We start from the raw sequence: 22,259 nt of genomic DNA on the forward strand, positions 1-22,259 counted from the left end.
AGCCAACAAGAGATCCTCCAAGAGCTGGTAACATGCCGAAGAGACTATAGTTGTAGTAGGTGACAACAGTTTGAGGGCTATTTCAGCCAAACAAACATCATATTCAATGTATTCCATCACTGCAAACAACTAGGCATTAGCTGATTTCTTCCATTTTCTCGCGATGGAAGTCTGAATTTTCTCTCTATTCAACATTCTCTCTCATTCTCCAACCATTTCCCAACCTTGTTCAAAAGATCTTAGCATTCTAATCCGTGAAGGTTGAAAATTTGTATTTTTCTATTTTGTAAACCCTAGTTTACAATAGATACTAGGGTTTGACAGCAACCTCGGGAAGTGTGCCACGAGATTGAAACCTGAAGACTTGAATTTTCAAGGCTGAGAATTAATTATCAGCAAGATTCAAGTGAGGGACTAGCCAACATTCGAATTTGGGGTAAATTTCATTTCCCAAGGAGTCGATGAAGGCCAATTGCCCAAGCAAATCAAGGGGCAAATAAACTTGAAGACTTGTTGGTCATTATTGACAGCAAGGGGTTTTTGGATTGCGAAGGGGATTGAAGGAATCCCATTACATCCAAATTCAATTGCAACTAAAGATAAAGAAATACCAAAAGGGACACCAATTTTGAGGCCAACAAGGTGTCCAATATCCAAGATTGATTGGTAAATGTTTGTGTTTCAGCATTTCATTAATTATTGCTTGCTGTAATTAAGTTATAATCCAATTATTACCACCCTTCCACAAAAAGAAGGCGAGTTTCATGGTTCCATTGTCGCGATACCATCAAATCCGATAGGCCTAAGGCACTTGATTGCAAATCAAAAGCTTTTCATTATTGCTGAAATTGTGCTCAGCTACTGATTACAGCAAGTATGTCCTCACACAATGATACAAGATCAAGGGGTGATCGTGCATCTCAGCTTGGTCATTCACGTGGTGAAGTGGAAAATGCAATGCATGATCCTGGACAAGGTTCTCAAAATGGACAACAAGCTGAAAATGTGGGAATGACCCAAATGTAGAGACTTCCATGCCTCAAGATGTTGATGACTAAAAAGAGGGTGAAGAAATTGATGATAGGTTCAAAATCGGATGAGGACAACAACAAATCTCTTTGCTAAATTGGCAAAGGATCCTTCGTTTACTCAATTCTTGAATGCCCCAGAGAAGAACGGCAAAGGCAAAGAGAAGAAGATATCTTCTATAGCTTTGAGATAGCCAAAATAACAAAAGGAAATGCCTAAGCCTCTGTTGGAAGAGCTCAAAGTTGCTCATGAGCATAAACAGTTGGAATCCATGGGAATACGGACAGCAAGGTATTCATGAAAATGCAAAAGGGGGACATCAAGGATATTTTGGTGGCAACACCATTTTTCATGCAATGCTTGGTCAAGGACCGCATATGGGAATGTATGGCACAAATCCCTATGGTATGTAGCAGCCAATGCTTAGTTCTCAACACCCAATGTATCCAGGTATGTAAAGCAGAAGGCACAATCCCATGTATGGCAGCATAGGCATGATGCCTGGGGCACAAAGTGGGCCATATGGAAATGTATCTGCACCCCTTGGGGATGTTGGAGCACAAGGATTTAGTGATGGTCATGCAAATGCATCTAATAGTGCTTGTGAAACCAACTTTTCTTCCATGGATGGATGGTAAATCCCTAATTATAACTTAATTACAACAGCAAACAATAAATGCAAATCTGAAAATACAAATTTACCTACTGATCTTGGACAATGCACATCCGATTGGCCCCAAAATTGGTGTCCCTTTCGGTATTTCTTTAGCTTTATTGAAGAAGAAGTTGATTTACAATGGGATTCTCCCGATCCCCTTCGCAATCCAAACTCCCCTTGCTGTCCAAAGTGACCAGCAAGTCTTCAATCTCATTTGCCCCTTGATTCAGCACTTAATGGGCCTTCACCCACTTCATAGACAATGGAAATGCCCCAAATTCAATGGTTGGCTAGTCCACCTGAATTTAGCTGAAATTCACCTTCAACCCTGAAAAATCCAAGTCTTGGAGCTTCAAATTTTTAGCACGCTTCCCGAGGCTACTACTAAACCCTAATTTCTGCTGTAAATTAGGATTTACAGCAGAGAAATTTGCAATTTCTCAGCCTCCAAGGGCCCAAATGCTGAAATCTTCGGAGCAATGCTGTGAAATGGTTGGGAGATGAGAGAGAAAGTTGTAAAGAGAGAAAATTCAGAGTTTAGTTGCGAAGAATGACTGAAAATCAGTCAAATGCAACTGCTGCCCTGCCACAACAGCATTAAGTGCTATCACCTATAGCTGAGACATCCAAATCAGCTGTCACCTTGTACCTGGATGCAATCGCCCAGCTGTAGAGGGTCTAAATCTGCAATCGCCTCCTCAAATTTCACTCATGGTTGGCTACAATGGCTGAAAATAGGTTAGCCATGGCTGCTCATAGCTCTCCCACATTTGCTACAACAAGAATGATCTCGTTTTTCCTCTTCTTCAACCTTTTACCAACCTGTATGGGCAAGTTTGCCAAGTGGCAACCTTCCCAAATGGTTTTTCCAACATTATCCATCATTAAATAATAATTTTCAGCCTTTAATTACTAAAAATTAATCTAATAATTATTTCGATGTCCCAAAAATAATCTAACTAGCCAATAATTAAATTGGCTAGGCATCTTCCACTCCCAAGTCTCTCTATGCCATCTTTGACCATTAGATTGGCATTAGGTACCATTGAATGCCACATCTCTAATGTCACCAAAAGCTAGGCCAACAATTGACACCAAATACCACCAAGTCCCTGTGCAACATAACTTATAGCAACTTTTGCCTTTGACATCCCGTGATTTTCTCGGGTCCCGAGCTCATAAATTTACTCTAACCCTAGTTGCACCTCACATGTGTAACATTTACTTAATCATGTGATTAAAAATTAATCCACATGATAAGTGAGGTTTCAAAAATACATGTCCTCGTGACAGCTAGTTATCATAGAAATGCAACATGTTGTAGGCCGAAATTTCTGCCACACTCGTGGATAGACAATGCCTTTCATGTAAGATTACTAAGGCATTTTCATGGTGATGTGCCACATGATATATCTACTGAAATTCAACCCGAGGTTGAGGAGTTGGATGACATATTGGTACCTAAGCAGATATTAGCACATAAAGAGCGAAAGATCATGAATAAGCTTTCCAAGCAGTATTTGGTGAAGTTTTAGAACAATTCACCAATGTTAGAGCCCATTTTGGATCGAGCTCAATTAGGTTCAACAAAGCAAGGGTCCAAAATATTACCCGATGTTCGTGAGGGAGCTAGCATCTCCACTCCTCAGTGATGAACAACTCTAGATGTGGTAGATCTTGGATGTATTTAACATACACTTGGGGTATTGTAGCTAACAGTATGTTTGTTAGAGCACTATTTAGTGTACTAGTCACTATGTCTGGTATGCATATGGTATAGTTTATTATCTGCAACTCTAGAACTATACATTTGTATCACTTTATGGTTAGTGTAGCATCAATTATAATCAACCCTGGATCATTGGTTTTTTATCATTGCAGATTCTTTATCTTATATTGATTTACGATAAATGGTCATTGGTTTTTTGTAATATTCAGCTAATTGTATGGATAGTAGCATGTATCATGATGTTTCAACCATGGATCATTGGTTTCTAATCATTACAAACTCTTTATCTTATATTGATTTACGATAAATGGTCGTTGGTTTTTAGTGGTATTCAACTGATTGTATGGATATAAGTTGAGCTCATGACAAATAAATCCATTCCAACATTTCTAGCAATGCTTTTGAGATTCTTAGTGAGTCTTATGCTATGTTATGCTCACCAATAATTTTCAGCATGTGTTTGATCATAGCATGGTTTGGCAACAATGGCCATGTTGTCTTTACTAAGATACCTTGTGGAAATTCCAATGCAATACTTTCCTTTTGATTCATCTGACAATGCAATCAAGGACAGCTGCAAGGATTTCAAGGGGGAGGGCTACCACAAGGACGTGAAATTTTGCTTGCTTTACATACCGTTTGAATTCATTTTTAATCAAATGTTTAAGCATATGTTACACATGTGAAGTATAACTGAGATTATTTCATATTTACAAGTCAAAGACCTGAGAAAATCAGTGGATGTCAACGGCAAAAGTTGTCTTAAGTAATGTTGCACAGATACTAGGTGATATCTCGTGTCAAAAAATCACCTAAGAGATTTTATTTGCCATAAGTATAAGTTGGTGACACTGAGGATTTGGCATTTGATGGTACTTAATGACAATTTGGGGGCTAAAGAAGAATCAAGAACACTTGGAAGATGAATTGACCTAGCTAATTCAATCATTTGTTGGTCAGACTAATTTTCTAGGCGCTAAAATAATTTTTAACATTTGAAATCTAAAAATTAATATAATAATTCTGATAATGTTGAAAAATGGGACTAGAAGACTGTTGCTTGGCAAAATATTGTATGCAACTGTCTCGTGTTTAGTATATGGATTCCATTTCCCGACATATCTCTGAGTTTTCCTTTTGCAGTGTTCTTTTGTTTTCTTCTATTTCTCTCCTCTCGTATTATGCAGTCTATTACAGCAATCTTCTACACTTCCATCGCTACACCCACTTCTGGCAGTTCCCAATTTGATGAGTACTCACGGTTACTTGGGTGAAAGATAGTGGGAGGCTAAGAGAGAGGGAGAGAGACCATTTTCAAGGTGGAGAAACAAGAGAGGAGGCTGTAGCAGCAGTCCCAAACAAGGAGAGGGCAGTTTTTAGCCACCAAGAGCAGCAAGAAGGTAGGCGACAGCAGCCACATCCCCTATTGGAGCAAGCGACAGCTATTGGGCAGGAGGTGGCTGCATCAAAGCACTCCCGAGCTGTAGGCAACAGCTTCTAGTCCTGTCCATACAAGGCAATAGTAGAATTTCACCTATTTCTCACAAAGATCAGAATTTTCTCTCTCTTGAGCATTCTCCCTCATCTTCCAGCCTATTCTCATTCTTCCTCAACAATTTCCAGCAAATTCAACCATTGGAGGTGGATTTTTTAATGATTTTTTGTTGTTAACCCTAATTTTTAGTAAAAATTAAGGCTTGACAAGCACCTCAAGAAGCGTGCTCAAAACTTGAAGCAATTGAAGACCTAGAGACTTAAATTTCAATTATCGCATTGGGGCAATTTCAAGGTATTCAAGTGGCCATTTAGTCACCCAACATTTGGGGCTGAATTTATCACCCAAGGAGCACCATTGAAGGCCAATCCCAAGTAAACCAAGGGGCAAATCAGTTTAGGTCTTGCTAGTCATTTATGATAGCAAGAGGCACTTGGATCAATGAAGGAGATTGAAGAATCTTTACTCTATCCATTAGCAATAAAAGAAATGTTGCGAGAGGCCCCAGTCTTGGGGCCAATAAGCTATCCATTGTCCAAGATTAAGTGGTAAATTGTGCATTTTAGTTTATGTGCTTTAATTGCTTGCTCTGATTATTGATTAATCAGGTTATTACCCCCTCCCCAAGGAGAAAGGCTAGTTTTAGATGCTTCCCACGATAAATAGTTGATTGGGTCATTGATTTGGCTTCTAATTACTTGGATTGATTTATGCTTTCCAATTGGTTTGCTTTTGCAAGATGGATCGGTGAACCTAAGAAGATTCACTAGCAAGCTAGCTTATGAATACTGCATGCCTAAGGGGGACCCTTGAATTAGGCCTATTTTATCCAACAAGTGTTGGTGGTTCTGCTTTAGTTTTAGGAGGCTAGACAAATTCGAACGACTGGCCTAGAGACATTAATCGTCAGAGACCAACTACGAGCTATTGCTTTCTTCTAGTTACAAGTGTGATTTCTTGGAGTAGCAAGAAGCAACTTATGGCTGCTTTCATCTACAAAGGCTGAGTACCGAGCAGCTTATTTTACCACTTGTGTGCATATGGCTACGAAGGTTGTTGGAGAAGCTTGGTTATTCACAAATAGGAGCTACTATAGTTTTATGCGACAATGAGAGTTTGTTGTGGTTAGATGTTAGTTCTTTGTCATTGTAGTGTCAAATGCAAAAATGTTGAAATTGCAATTAATTCACAAGCATCACAATCTCTATAGTCCCAATCCTACAGCCAAACTTGTGTTTCACAAAGTTGTTAGGTCTATGCATACCTCTCGAGACAAAGGGTGGGTACTACAAACAACATGCAATACTTAGAAGGCATGTCTTTATTGTGACAATCTTGGTGGGTATTTGTCATTGATGGTTCAACAGTGTGCATAACAGGTGTTAAAAAGCATCTGAACATTGGTTTTCTTATAGTGTGCCATTTTAAAACATTATAGTTGGCCAATATGTCAAACCCGTCTAGTTTTTTCCTAGAGATTACTGCTTATAGTGTAGATATACTGTCATGCAGATAGAAAGACATAGCACATAAATCAATGCACATCACAGCCAGTAAAACCATGTATATGGTAAGGGGTTATCACCTGTGGGGTTCCTGTCGTAATTTCTCCCTGAGCAGATGATGGTCCAGTTGTGGGTGGACCCATTGCTTTCCCCTTTGCTCCTGCGTCCTCTATCCATAAAGGCTCATTGTGTGACTCCTAGAGTCACTTTCTTCACGTTAAACCCTCCGAAGCAAAACAAAGGCTATTCATGCTTTCTCAGTCTTAATACGATCATCGTGGTCCAAAACTGAAGGCAGGAAGAGAATAGTCCCTCACCTCTCTGACCCGCCAATGATTCGATCCGATATAGAACTCTCTCCATAGGCGCTCAATCCTTATCTGTTGATCTGCATTTTACAGTGATGCATCACAAGCTTCACCTCTGGAGCAGCGCGCGCGCGCGCACGCACGCACGCGCGCGCGCGCACACACACACACACACACACACACACTCTCTCTCTCTCTCTCTGAGAACTTACCGGAGTACGAATTATCAGATGAGAAGGCCCGCACGCCTTGTGCCATCGTACAGGAGAACCTCCAAATTTTGAAGTGGCTCTGAGCAATCTTAGTGGAAACAGCACGCAAAGCACTTGCAGCCATCTCTCTCTCTCTCTCTCTCAAATTCTTCGTATGTTGCAATGGTACCCTTACTACAAAAGAGGTAAACACGTATGTCGCAATGGTACCCTTACTACAAAAGAGGTGAACACGTATGTTCAAAGGCCTCGCACTCAACAAACCATGGTCACGTGTACGATAAATGTGGTAAGCAGCTCGATGATGGGGAAATAGATCTTCCCAAGATTATGTTAACCACGCTCTCATGGATATGAAATGCGCATGAGCAACCATAGTAGCTTGGTCAAAACTAAAGTGTGAAAAAAAGAGGTCGATTAAATTGCCCATGTCGCACACATGAACGGTGATGCAACTGTGCACTCAGTGATTTTGTGAGCAGAAAGGAACCCTTAAAAATGGTTTTTGCTATTTAGAAACCACAAAGTGATTACAACAATTGATATGTCTTGGGGTGCCCCTGTGATCAATTTGCAAATTACTCTTCCCTTCTTTCTACCTTCATCAAATAACCACCACTCTCATCTTCCTACTTTCCTCAATGCTCTCATGCTCCTCTTCTCATTTTGTCAACCATTCTTTCCAACCACACATTTATTAACAACTACACATGCATTTCTTAATAGCTATGCCCACAAACAACTAAACTTTTTCATCGATTGCTTAGGTGCATACCCACTCTAAACCATATTCACTACGTCCTTTGAGTTTTCCCTTGTTTCTTTCAATCCATTGCCTCTTACTACGCAAAGTCTATTCTGCTCTCTCACCTCTTAGGTCACTTGATTACATGGATTGCTCCATCAAAATGTACCAACTTCACACCTTGCTGAATGCATTTGAGGGAGAGGAAACCTCCATTTCACAGCTATAATTTGCACTTATTGGTTCTTCTTCCTTTTGCTCCCTGTAGTTGTAGCATCAATTCTATATTCATTGTCTTCCTTAAACAACACACATTCTAGCTTGGAGTTTAGCAATCCATATGGATATGTGAACTCGACACACATAACAACTTATTTCACAAAAGATCCATATTTGATTATAATTCCTTCCAATGACTTTGTAGCTATTACGGCCTCATTGGCCAAAACAAGGTGATGGAGATATTGCTTGTGTGTGTATCGATCAGGAGTGAACTCTTAGTTGTACACATTTACGATTGGCTCATAATGACTCTACACATCATATTGCTGCCACATTTAGCATTGGTGAGTCAATAGTATGCAAGTACTATCATCTTATCATTGATATTTTGGCCACAAAGCTCAAGGTAATGTTCATCTCTATTCCATCAGGTAAGCATTTGCAATACATCATTATAGATTTCAAGACCATCACTATGTTGCCCATTGTTTGGCTTCCACATCAAGCTTGCTCAAAAGCCCAACATCAATGATATTCGTGTTCAATATTGGTGCAAACATCATTTCCACTTCATTCTTGTGAAAGGGATTTGCGATGCATAAAAGCTTACATGAGGTATTTGCATCTTGGCTCCTAGTGGCACCAACAATGCTATACATTGGAGGATGAGGGAAGCAATCATAGAATGCGAGATAGAAGCTATGGAGTGCAAGAGGATTGAGATAGAGAAGAATAGAAGTGAATTGTGTGGGTACAAAATAAATGGTAAGAAGTCATAGGAGTTTTGGTACACATTGTGAAAATGGACACTTAACTAGAAGTACCAATAATAGAGTTGTCGTCTATTTCACTAAGTAATGACGATCTACTAAAAGATTGATTTATCTTATGGCCTTGGAAAGAACTTGACAAGTCATGCTAGTATGTGGCTTGACTTAAGCCTTTGATTAGTCACTCAAGTGACTCACTAGAGAGCTAGGTGGTAGACAATGAGTCATGGAGTATGACCATGACCTTTAGTGCAATTTTCAACCTCTTTTAATAGACATCATGGTGTTGTACTAGTCATGGAGAAAAAGGGATGGAGGAGAGCTCATGGGGGCTATGCAACTCAAGTGGCAAGTGAGGAGAAAGCTCTCAAGCATTGGAGCTGAGAAAAATGACTTTTTATTCATGCAAAGGGGCTCTCTAGAAAAGGGTGTGCTATTGTATTCTCGATTTGAGAATAGGTTTTTCAAGGCTAAATATTCATGTTTGTTATCTTATCCTCTCTCTGCACTATTGATAAGTTCTTATGCTTTCATCTTGGACTTTACCAATAGAAGATTCATCTTTGCTCATGGAAAGAGAGTGCTATGTGTCATGAGTACCATTTGTGGACTAATTTGGAACTATTTTGATAGCCAACAACAAAGCATACAAAGTTGAAGAAACTTTTGATTATCCTCTTCTCTCTTTGAACCAATTATGTCATCATCTATTGGATACATAGCCTCTAACAATGGGAGATTGACCCTTGATCATTGGTGGATTGGTCTACAAGCTTCAAGCTCCATTAATGGGTTGTTTTGACTATTTATGATAGAGCAAAACAAGGTTGAATGTTGTATATGGTTTTCATGCACTCTTTTTGATCATTTTATGGTGGATTATGCTTGGTTCATGGTCCCAAAGAGCAGGATCACTTATATGTTTCACCAAATAGGAGTTTTTGGCTATGTATGGGCTTGATTTGGGTTATTCTTGGCTATAATAAATAGCCAAATCAAGGCATCTTGCTGTGATTTTTTATTTGGATGCATCAAAATGATTCTTTTGAAGAGCTTTTGACCCTAAAGGGGTCTCGAACAGTACTAAACATAGTCTAGATAGTTTCGAATAGATTTATCTTAGAGTTTGAGCTTCTTATGGCTCTTGATTGACTCTTGTAAATACACAAAAATAACAGGGATGATGTGCTTTGGCAACCTTGGTAGGGATTTAGCAAGTGCTTTTGGTTTACTAGTTGCTTGTCTTGGTTACGGTGGATGAGTTAGTAGAGATCATGATATGTAATTGTGTATAAGCTTAGCTATCAACTTAGTGTGTCTTGGGTTATCATTCCATCTTCATGGGTGTATCTATCTTGATTTGATTATGGGCTGATGTATTACACGTATGTCAACATATATGCTCTGTTGAGCTTTATAAAATAAAATGATAGGATTCACCTCTATTGGTCTCATCTAATTTTATTTTCTTCTAAACTCTTCTCTTTCATTTGTTCCTATCTTTGAATCCCTACGCACCCTTTTGTCTCGTACCCCGGCGGTCGACCTTCCACTAAACACTCTCCGACAACGTTTATTCTTTGTTATCTTCACTTACATATGACTATAGTATATATACTTATACTAGGGATGTCTATCTAGCTATAGGCCATTTGCCTTTATTTCAACAACCTCCCACTTAAAGGCCAATGTGCCTTTACGAAAGTATAAGAAGAAACTAAAGATATTATCCAATACCATTATCGCATTGCAGTGTGCAAAGAACTTAGAAGGTAAACTCGTCATGAGAAGATCTACAAGATTATTATCCATATGGATCTTGATAAGCTCAATGCACTTGTCCTTAAGAACCTCCCTTATGAAGTGATACTTCACATTGATTTGCTTTGCCTTTACATGAAAGATAGGGTTTCGTGCCAATTGAATGGTGCTCTTACTATCATAGTGCAATGTAAGCACCTCTCCTACAATGCCTAAGTCTCCCACTAGCTGAGTACGCCATAGAGTTTCATTGGGGCCTCAATGGCTACAACATACTCTACCTTAGTGGTAGATAAAGCCATACATGGTTGCAATCAAGAAACCCAAGAAACTACATTACCTATGAAAGTGAGGACTAAACATGTAGTAGACCTCCTAAAGTCTGCATTCCATGCAAAGTTGATGTTTATATATCTAGGAATAGATGTGTCCTTCCTTTTGAAGCATAGACATACTTCTAGTACTATTCAAGCATCTCATGATACTCTTTACTACATCCCAATGCTTATTGCCATAGTTTGGCACACACTTGCTAACCACTCCCACTACATAGGCAATGTTTGGATGTGTAACAATCATGGTGTACATCAAGTTATCCAACTATGGATGCACAAGGAACCTTGGCCATTTCAACCTTCTGCATCTACTTAGAATTATACTCTTGGCTAAGTTTGAAATATGAACAAATGGAACATTAGTAGCCTTCCCTCTCTCCATATTAAAATGCTCCAATATTTGCACAATGGAATGTTGAGATATCGAGCTCCACTCATGATACGCCAGGGTGATCGTTGTGTATTTATGTCACCGACTTGTCAGTTGCAGACGCGGTTGGTACACCGCCCATGAATAATAGCTACATGATAGCTATCCTTATCTACTCTAGTTCGTGGCTCAGTTAGTATGCCACCTTAATTAGTTGAGTTTGGTTTGAGACCCATATATATGGTTCTTCTATTTCTTTGTACTTGAGTTCTTTTGGCTTACACAACAAAGAAGAGGAAAACTGTTTTCAGCCTCCACCCTTATGTGTATTCCCCCATTGTGCAAGCAAGAAAGCTACAAGTGAGACTCCTTCCTTCTCTCCCACAATCTTGACATGGTATCAGAGCCTTGTTCGTGGTAAGGAGCTCAAGAAAGCAAGCCAAGCTCGCGGTGTTCTGGTAAGAGGAGCAGTGTTGCTTTCATTTTCTGTTTCGGGAGCAGATCTCTGCAGGTAGCACAGCCGGAAAGTGCAGGAGTGCATTGTCTCAGGTTGAGACACCCTTCGCGGTGAAGCAAAAGGGCAGTATATGCTGCGGATAAGGGCTTTAGCCCTTGGCGACCTTGTTTTTTTTATTTGAGGCCATTTCGGGGCCTGTTTTGGAGGCGGAAGTTTTCTGCACGCACTCAGGAAAAGGCCCAGTTTTATGCTGTGCAGCCACTGTTCTACAGGTCAGTGAATAGTTACTGTAAAAATTGCATTGTATGCTTGTGCGCAGAGACATTGGGAGTTACAGAATCATCCATGTTGCCTGTTGATGCAAAATCGTCACTAGGAAGTGACTATGTGGTCAAATACCACTTTCGCCAGTTTTGCAGATTTTCCCTTGTGAGGGTGAAGCTGTGGTTTTTGCAGTGACAGAATTTTTTGCAGTCTTCTGTAATGGCATCTGATTCTCTTTCACAGATTGTCACTGAAAAGCTTGACAAGAACAACTTCCAAGCATGGAAGTTTAGAATGACGAATTTCCTTATGGGAAAAGGATATTGGGAATTTGTTGCAGGAAATAAAGAAGAACCAATTCTTCCTGATGTTCCCAATCAACAGCAAATGCAGGCATTTAAAGCATGGCATGAGAGAGCCAGGAAAGTTATGTATTGGCTGTCTATTAGCATTTCAAACTCTATGATTGTGCATATTCAGGATGCAAGTATGCCAAAGGAGGCATGGGATACTCTGTCAAAGATGTATAGCACAAATATACAAGCCAGGAAAATGCAGCTCAAGCAAGAGTTGCACAATGTGCAAAGAGAAAATATGAGCATCAATGACTACCACATGAAGGTGAAGAAGATTGCAGATGCACTTGCTTCCATTGGGTCAATAGTGGAAGATGATGATTTAGTTTCTGTGACCTTGAATGGTCTAGGAAAGGATTATGCACAGTTTCGGACATCCATCTCAGTTCGTGAAAGATTTCCTGATTTTGAGGAGTTGATTGCTCTTCTAATTTCTGAGAAGCAGAGAAATGGTGGTGCATCTTCTTCAGGAGGAACTTCAAAAGAAGCTGTCTTCTACTCAAATGCTGGAAGAGGTAGAGGCAGCGGTAGAGGAGGCCGATTTGGAGGCCGTGGTAGAAATCAGAATATGCAGCAAACTCAAGAAAACCAGTCCTATGGAGGAGGACATGGTAACTCTAGAGGCAGGGGGAGCCAAAGAGGTCGTGGTGGATAGCAAAGAGGCCAAAATGCAAACAGTAATGTTGAATGCTACTATTGTGGTAAAATGGGTCATATGGCTAAAGACTGCTATAAAAAGTAGAATGACATCATGAATGGAAAACTGCAACAAGGGAATTATGCATCTTCTAGCAGACAGGGTGATGACAGAAATGAGCATTTGTTCATGGTGCAGCACATGAACAATTCTGTGACAAGTGCAGAAGAAAGCAATGATGTATGGTATGTTGACTCAGGTGCATCAAACCACATGACAGGTCATGCAGAATGGATGGAGGATGCAAGGAAAATGGAAAAACCAGGATTTGTGGATACTGGTGATGATACTGCACATCCTATTGTGCAGATTGGAAAAATTCCCTTGTTTATGCAGGATGGGAAAAAGAAATACCTGTCCGATGTATTTCATGTCCCGAATATCACCAAGAATCTGGTTTCTGTCGGTCAAATGGTTGAGCAGGGCTTGCAGGTCAGATTTAATCCTCATGGATGCTTTGTTGAGGATATGAAAAATAAAGGTCGCTTGATAGCAAAAGGAAAGAAGAAGGGCAGAATGTTTACGTTGGATGCAGACATGTCTGAATTGAGTGCAGCAATGTTTGCACATGGGACCGGTGTAGTTGCAGATATTGATATCTGGCATAAACGCATTGGTCATGTTAATGTACAACGACTTAAATCAATGCAAGCCCAAAATATTGTTGTAGGATTGCCAAAATTCAAGGTTGCAGAAATGCATAAGGTATGTGAAGCCTGTGAGTTTGGAAAACGGGCAAGGAAACCATTTCCTAGACATGTTCAAGAGAGTGAGAAGCCATTGGAATTAATCCACTCTGATGTGTGGACTACTAAAGCTGCATCTCTTGGAGGCTGTCATTATTTTGTCACTTTTATTGATGACTATAGCAGAAAAGTTTGGGTGTATTTTATGAAAAAGAAAAGTGAAGTTTTTGGGCATTTCAAAACCCTTAAAGCTATGGCTGAAAAAGAAACAGGTCTGCAAATAAAATGCCTAAGGTCAGATGGAGGGGGAGAGTACCTCTCAAATGAGTTTGCAAAGTTCTTGCAGGAGCATGGCATAAAGCAGCAATATTCATGCAGTTATATCCCACAACAAAATGGAATTGCAGAAAGGAAAAACATGCATATTGGAGAGGTATCTCGTGCCATGCTCAATGAAAAAGACTTGCCAGATTTTTATTGGGCTGAAGCAGTTGCTACAGCAGTCTATATAATGAACAGGACTCCCACTGCAGCAATACATGGGATGACTCCAGAGGAGAGGTATACTGGTAGGAAACCAGATATTTCTCATTTGAAAATTTTTGGTTGCATTGCCTATGTACATGTGCCAGATGAGTTGAGATCCAAGTTGGATCCAAAAGCTGAGAAGTGCATCTTTATTGGTTACTCTCTGCAGCAAAAAGGGTATAGATGCTATAACCCTTCTACTCGTAAGTTTGCAGTGAGCAGAGATGTTGTTTTTGATGAGATGAGTAGCTGGTATAAACCAGTAAATGTGATTGATGATGTAGATGCACAAAATGGTAATACTGCACAGAATTCACAGCAGCAGTCACAAAATATTAGTGGACCTGGAGCGTCCTCTAGCAGTGGTTCACATTCTTCGCCGTGGACAGGCAGATTGAGATCAGGAGAATCTTCTCAAAGCAATGCAGATAGTGGTATGCATGTATCACGAAAAGGAAAAGAGAAGGTTGATCAGCCCATGTTTGATGTGAATGCAGGTCACTCTTATGTGGATGGTGAATCCAGTGGCTCAGAACAGAGCATTGATGATGAGTTGGGTATTCCTTCTATTGTTACACCTGGAGTAAGGAAGACCAGGGATGTTTTGAGAGCACCTGGGAGTGAACCTACTTTGCGCAGGTCTACGAGAGCTAGGTATCCTGTGGATAGGCTGAAATATGATGGATTTACAGCCATTCACTATGCATAGATTGTCAAAGTGATACAGGAACCAAAACCCACATCTTTTGAGCAAGCCATGGGAAAAGAAAAATGGGAGAAAGCCATGGATGAAGAAATGGATGCCTTGGAAGCAAATGCTACATGGGAGTTAGTACATTTGCCTAAAGGTAAGAATGCAATTGGCTGTAAGTGGGTTTATAAGGTGAAGCACAATGCAGATGGTTCTGTGAACAGATACAAGGCAAGATTAGTAGTCAAGGGGTATGCACAAACATATGGCATTGACTATGAAGAAACATTCAGTCCAGTTGCAAGGATGGCAACTGTAAGAGCAGTCATTGCTATGGCTGCATCAAAGGGATGGTCTTTACATCAGATGGATGTAAAGAATGCCTTCTTGCATGGTGATTTGCAAGAAGAGGTCTATATGGAGCAGCCACTAGGTTATGTGCATGCTGTTCATCCTGAGTTTGTTTGCAGGTTGAAGAAAGCTTTGTATGGCTTGAAGCAAGCACCTAGAGCATGGTCTGACAAGATAGGAGAGTATCTTGTCACTATTGGCTTTCAGATTTCCAAGGCAGATTTCTCACTTTATGTGAGAAAAACAGAGAAAGGTATTATGCTACTTGTCATTTATGTTGATGATTTGATTATGACAGGTGACAGTGATGAAGATATCCTTCATGTGAAAATGCTATTGAAGCAGAAGTTTGAGATGAAGGATTTGGGAGAGCTGCGTTATTTCTTGGGCATTGAGGTGATTAGATCACCAAGTGGGATACAGCTCTTGCAGAGGCAGTATGGATTGGACATGCTGTCCAAATATGGGATGACAAGCTGTAAGCCTATTTCAGTTCCTTTGGAGCAAAATGTGAAGCTAAGCACAGATGCAGGTGAGCTTCTAGAAGACCCTACTATGTTTGGCAAAATCAGACTTGCTTTTTACCTACTCATACTTCTATAAACATTGTGCTTTAGTTTGTAAATTGACTTGCAACTCATATATTTCTTTCCCTCAAGCAATGGTACCAAATCACTATCATATGTCAATCTATTTATGAGATACCTTACTCTCATTGACCTGCACACTTGCAGAGCACTTTGTGATCCCTTTACATCAACCCTTATTTTCCTTACACCAAATGTATAAACAAGTGGAATACCAAACTCCTCATTCATACTCTAATCTGAGCCATCATACTCACCACCTACATGTAAATAGCCCATGGAAACATCTAGTGCATCAAGTGGCTCAACAACTTTTTATTTTCTCTTTTGTGATACATTTTCTACACTTATAGAAGTGTTATTCACATGTAGCTTGCCACTCCATGGTCTCTCAATGGACCTACTAGAAGGGGACTCTTTTGGTCCACTCAATGTCTATGATGTAGAGCCACATTTTATGAAACCACCTTTTCTTTTACATTATTTGCAACACTCTCTTTGTTACTAGCATACCAACTACTCATGTCATCAAATGCCACATCTCTACTCACATGTATCTTACGTGTAACTAGACTATAATACTTGTAATCTTTTTGCTCAAGACAATAGCTAACAAATACATACTTTTTAGCCTTTGGATTTAACTTCTTTCTTAGCTCATCAGGGATGTGCACATACGCAATGCAATCAAATACTTTAACATGTGACAAATTTGGTTTTTTACTAGTAAACTTTTCATGTGGTGTCACATCATGCACTATAGAAATGGGAGTCCTATTCATAATATATAGTTGTAGAGACAACTTCAAACCAATAATAATGAGGCATGTCCTTTTTAGTTGTCAGGCTCATACAATCTCTACAATGTGCATATTCTTCCTTTCAGTGCAACACCATTTTGTTGTAGAGTATACATGCATATGAAGTACTTTTGAATTTCATACTATTACAAAAAATTACTTAAAATTTTTGCATATCAGTCACTTTGAACTTAGGCAAGCCTATCACAATTTCACATGACTACATATTTTTCAAGCACTCACATTTACATGGCCAATGTACCAATATGTTGAGCACAAAGAAGTAGGTTGTAGTTATTTTCACCAAGGCCCTTGAAGCATAAAAACTTCGATGATTTTGAAGCTTACCTGGAGTACATGTCATGGAGTTGAGCTTGAGGGGGAGTGTTGAGATATTAAGGTCAACATGTGCTAACACTCATGTACTAGGCTGACCATTTGTGCATTCATATCACTAATGCAGTTGGTACTTGCACTAACATATACTTCTAGTGATATTTTACAACTAGATATTAGTTAGTCCACCTATCCAAGTTATGGGATACGTATCTAGTCATCTTTCTTATTAGCATATTCACACTATGGACTACTGCTTGTATATTATGTATATTGTACTCTCTCTTTATTCTTGGTAAACTATTATGGTGGAGAAGGAGAATAAGAAGAAGAAAAAAAAGACTTTTTATCATGTGTGCATTCTTTGTGTATTGTGTGTCTCGCAAGAGCCAAAGCTCCCTCTCTCTCCCCCCATCTTTTCACTATGTTGATGAAACTTTTTCTCAAACTTGGAACATATCATAGATTCTGCAAGACAAAAAAAAGAACCTTTTGGTAATGAATAAGTATATAGTCCCAATGCCAATGATATTGCATACATAATTATTATCAAGGCAAACACATCTTCTCTTTTCAACACCATAAGTAGATAACCACTCCTTGCATGGAGTGATTTTTGAAATGATGCTTAGAATCCATAGCTAGTTTTGAGACATGTTATTATCCATGTCAACCAAGAATGCATCATCAATAGAGGATACAAACAAAAATGCCACCATTATCACTGTCACATGCATTAATCTCCTCAATCTTTGCCTTGATTTTCTCTTTATCATCATCGTCATTTGCCTGTTTACTTGTTCTTCCATTTGAAGTAGGCCTTTTATATATGTCCCTTCTTGTTTTTGAAGTAGCATTCCATTGTAAGTTCAATATAGCTCTTTGACCCTACATTGTTCTTCTTTTCACCTCCTTAGCGAGTAAACTCCTCTCAATATTTAGCACTCTTAATACTACAGGCAGGTGTGGAGTTACTAGTGGTAGTCTTGAAAGTATCCCAACTCTTAGGTAAGGTAATCACAAGAACATGGTGTTTATTGACATAAAAGATGATCTTTTGAGATGTCAATTGGCTAAAAATCATGTTAAATTCATTGAGATGAGGAGATATTGAAGCCCCCTCCTCCATGTGAAGATCAATCAAAATTTTCAACCAATAAACTTGCGAGACTATGAAGGGAGGTGAGCCCTGAAGGAAGCATGAGCAGGAGCAAGAGCTATGGTGGAAGGAGAGAGAGAGAGAGAGAGAGAGAGAGAGAGAGAGAGAGAGAGAGAGAGAGAGAGAGAGAGAGAGAGAGAGTTCAAATGTGGGAACTCCAACAGTCACAATGTGTGATAGGGCTTCCCTTTATTCAAATGTCACTGAAAGAATAAAGAATGAAGTGACAATGATGGGCACTCGCGCCGCACCTGTAGTGTGCAGGCACGTGTATTGTTAGTGTAGTAATACACATGTGGCTAGGCAGAGGCACCTTTACCCCCAACAACCTCCCACTTAAAGGTAAATCTGACTCAGTAAGGAGGGAAAAAAAAAGAAATGAAAAAAGTACAAGTGTACATAGGTACAACAGGATGAGGAAAGACGTCATTTCATCCTATGCCCATCATCTTCCTAAGGAAGGCAAAACGCTCCATACAGAGACTTTTAGTGAGCAAATTTGTAGGATTATGGTTAGTCGAGATCTTGAGAAGATCAATAGTCTTGTCCTCAACAATCTCATGAATGAAGTGATACCTTGTCTCAATGTGTTTCATCTTTGCATGGAAGACTAGATTCTTGGGTAATAAGATCGCACTTAGAGAATCCGAATGCAATGTAGGGATAGCATCTGTCATACCAAGGTCGGCAACCAAACGGCCTAACTAGATGGCTTTCTTACAAGCCTCACTAGTGGTTGCAACATACTTGGCCTCTATACTAAAGGTTGTGCATTTCTGTACCTTGGACATCCATGAAACAACATCTCCAACAAAAGTGAATACATAGCCAGAAGTGGACTTCCTATTGTTTGTGAAAGGTGAGAAGGATCGAAGCTTGCTTGGAAGTGAGCTATGGTAGAGAGAAAGAGCAAGAAGAGAGAGAAACACAAATGGGAACTCCAATAGTCACAATGTGTGACCGGGCCTTCCTTTATTCAAACTGTCACTAAAAGAATAAAGAATAAAGTGACGATGACGGGCACCCGCCACCTGTAGTGTGCAGTAGCGGGTACTATCAATGTAGTAATACACAGGTGACTAGGTAGAGGCGCCTTTACCCCCAACAACCTCCCACTTAAAGGTGAATTTGACCCAGTGAGGAGTGAAAAGAAAAATAAAAAATAGTACAATGTACACATGTACAACAGGATAAGGAAAAATGTCATCTCATCCAACACCTATCAATCTCTTGAGAAAGGAAAAACGCTTAGTGGTGAGGATTTTCGTAGGTAGATCTGCAAGATTTTCATTAGTGGAGATCTTGACAAGGTCAACAAACTTGTCCTCCATGACCCCACATATGAATTGATACCCCACCTCAATGTGTTTCATCTTCGCTGTTAAAATACATGGTATCTAGAACATGGCAGATGCGAAAGCTATGGAGGTTGAAAGAGGAGAAGGAAACTCATGAAGACATTGACCCTGACAAGGACAAACTGTTACACAAGTTCATTAGGTTCCAAGATTGAGACTTGGACTCATAAACACAAACTTGTATATTGATAGTGACATGACACTTTACTAGAAAGAAAGAGTACTACCATTGCATTAGAAAAAGATCAAGTACAATGCTTTATAGGATTTAAGTGGTGGTACTTTCTCCTGCTGTGCATATGGGACTTTGGTCCTGAGCCCTCACTGCTCCTCACAAAGGAACTAAAGTAGGTGTGATTGTAAATATTTCAACACCCCTCCTCAATCACAACCAAAAGTACAAAGTGTATAGAGGCTTTAGTGAAAGCAACACCTGCAAAGTGTGGGCACACCACAAACATGGTAAAACACCAGAGGCTATCACAGAAAAAGGCTAAGTGTGGGTACCACAAAGATTATGGACATCGAGAGGCTGTAGCAGGGGCCTCACAAAGTGTACAGAGACTGTAGTATAAGTCTAATTGAGGACTTTACAAGTTTGTGTTTGAGGCATTAGGGCTAGGAAATACAAAACTAAAAAGCTCTATCGAAATAAGGACTGACGAGGTTTGTCCTTCTCCTGGTGGTCTTTTTCTTCTTCTTCTTCCTTTGCTCCGTTTTCTTCTTCTTCTTTGACTATAACTAGATAGGCCTTTTGGGACCTCTTTTTGGCGTGGCAGGACTTCTCCGTGTGTCTGCTCCTTTTGTAGAAGTCATAGAACAGGTGATCCTTCTTGCCTTTGTACCTTCTGCCAACATATAATGCATTTTAATCTCTAGAGGTGCTTGGTTCTTTCTTAGTTTTTAGCTTCTTTTCCTCCTCTAACAATGATGCCTGGATATCAACAAGTTCAGGATTTGGCGTGTTGATTAAAGTTGTTGATACATTATTATATTTAGGAGGCAAACACTTAAGTAGAACACCAATGCAAACATCTTCTTCCATTTTAATGTTGATTCCTGCAAGTTGGGTTAGAAGTCCTTCCATGTAATTTAGATGCGTGGCAAGTGATGTGTTGGTCTTCATTTCAAGCGTGAAAAACTCAATGAGGTGACCATACTTTGATAATTTAGACTGTCGAGTGAACAAAGTGTCAAGTCTCTTCCATGTATCCTGTGAGGTCTCACAGTTATCCACATGGTGGATATAGGTGTCATCTAGCTCCAGTTTGATAATGGCCTAAGCCTTATCATCGTTCTTTGCCAAGTGATAGCAAGATCCGCATAACGAGGCTTCTTTTCTTTTCCAGTGGTAATGGCCTAAAGCCCCTTCTTCATCAAGACAAGTTTGATGCGAGTTTGCCAGGTGTGAAACCCGACTCCTTTGAAGCAAGTAGTTGGAGAGTCTTTTCCCATGTTAGACTTGCGGGAACTCATGAAGACATTGACCCTGACAAGGACAAATTGTTACACAAGTGAATTAGGCTCCAAGATTGAAACTTGGACTCATAAACACAATATTGTGTATTGACAGTGACATGACACTTTACTAGAAAGAAAGAGTACTATCATTGCATTAGAAAAAGAGTGCAAGTACAATGCTTTATAGGATTTGAGTGGTGGTACTTTCTCCTACTGTGCATATGGGATTCTGGTCCTGAGCCCTCACTGCTCCTCACAAAGGGCCTAAAGTAGGTGTAATTGCAAATATTTCAACACCCCTCCTCAATCACAACCAAAAGTACAAAGTGTATAGAGGCTTTAGTGAAAGCAACACTTGCAAAGTGTGGGCACATTATAACTATGGCAAAACACCAGAGGCTATCGTAGAAAAAGGCTAAGTGTGGATTCCATAAATATGATGGGCATCTAGAGGCTGTAGCAGGGGCCTCACAAAGTGTACAAAGGATGTAGTACAAGGCTAACTGAGGAGTTTACAAGTTTATGTTTGAGGCATTAGGGCTAGGAAATACAAAACTAAAAAATTATATCTGAATAGAAGGACCGATGAGGTTTGTCCTTCTCCTGGTGGTCTTCTTCTTCTTCTTCTTCTTCTTCTTCTTCTTCTTCTTCTTCTTCTTCTTCTTCTTCTTTGACTGTAACTAGATAGGCCTTTTGGGACCTCTTTCTGGCGTGGCAGAACTTCTCAGTGTGTTTGCTCCTTTTGCAAAAGTCACAGAATAACTGATCCTTCTTGCCTTTGTACATGTTGCCAATATATAATGCATTTTCATCTCTAGAGGTGCTTGGTTCTTTCTCAGTTTTTAGCTTCGTTTCGTCCTATAACAGTGATGCCTAAATATCAACAAGTTCAGGATTTGGCATGTTGATTAAAGTTATTGATACATTATTATATTCAGGATGCAAACTCTTAAGTAGAACATCAATGCAAATATCTTCTTCCATTTTATTGTTGATTCCTGCAAATTGGGTTAGAAGTCCTTCCATGTAATTTAGATGTGTGGCAAGTGATGTGCTGGACTTCGTTTCAAGCGTGAAAAACTCAATCAGGAGACCGTACTTTGATAATTTAGATTGTGCACTAAACAAAGTGTCAAGTCTCTACCATGTATCCTATGAGGTCTCACAGTTATCCACATGGTGGATATAGCTATTGTCTAGCTTCAGTTTGATAATGGCCTAAGCCTTATCATCATTCTTTGCCAAGGGATAGCAAGATCTGCATAATGAGGGTTTTTTTCTTTTCCAGTGGTAATGGCCCAAAGCCCCTTCTTTATCAAGACGAGTTCAATGCGAGTTTGCCAGGTGTGAAACCCGACTCCTTTGAAGTGAGTAGTTGGAGAGTCTTTG

At 39.7% G+C, this 22,259-nt stretch overlaps 1 protein-coding gene across 1 annotated transcript in view; it reads right to left on the reverse strand.

The window, feature by feature from the left end:
- The window catches only part of LOC148017857 (uncharacterized), a 48,575-nt gene extending 41,373 nt beyond the window's left edge, over window positions 1–7,202 (reverse strand). Inside the window, exons 1-3 of the mRNA XM_087661844.1 lie at window positions 6,937–7,202; window positions 6,734–6,804; window positions 6,497–6,613 (exon numbers count right to left, since the gene is read on the reverse strand). Coding sequence (XP_087517970.1) covers window positions 6,497–6,613; window positions 6,734–6,804; window positions 6,937–7,060 — 312 coding nt within the window. The 5' untranslated portion in view covers window positions 7,061–7,202. The remainder of the gene's footprint in view (window positions 1–6,496; window positions 6,614–6,733; window positions 6,805–6,936) is intronic.
- Window positions 7,203–22,259: the final 15,057 nt, after the last annotated feature.

The sequence above is a fragment of the Lygodium microphyllum genome, chromosome 21 (assembly GCF_053477565.2).
Source record: "Lygodium microphyllum isolate KBCC chromosome 21, Lygodium_microphyllum_v1.1.10, whole genome shotgun sequence".
Lineage (NCBI taxonomy): Eukaryota > Viridiplantae > Streptophyta > Polypodiopsida > Schizaeales > Lygodiaceae > Lygodium > Lygodium microphyllum.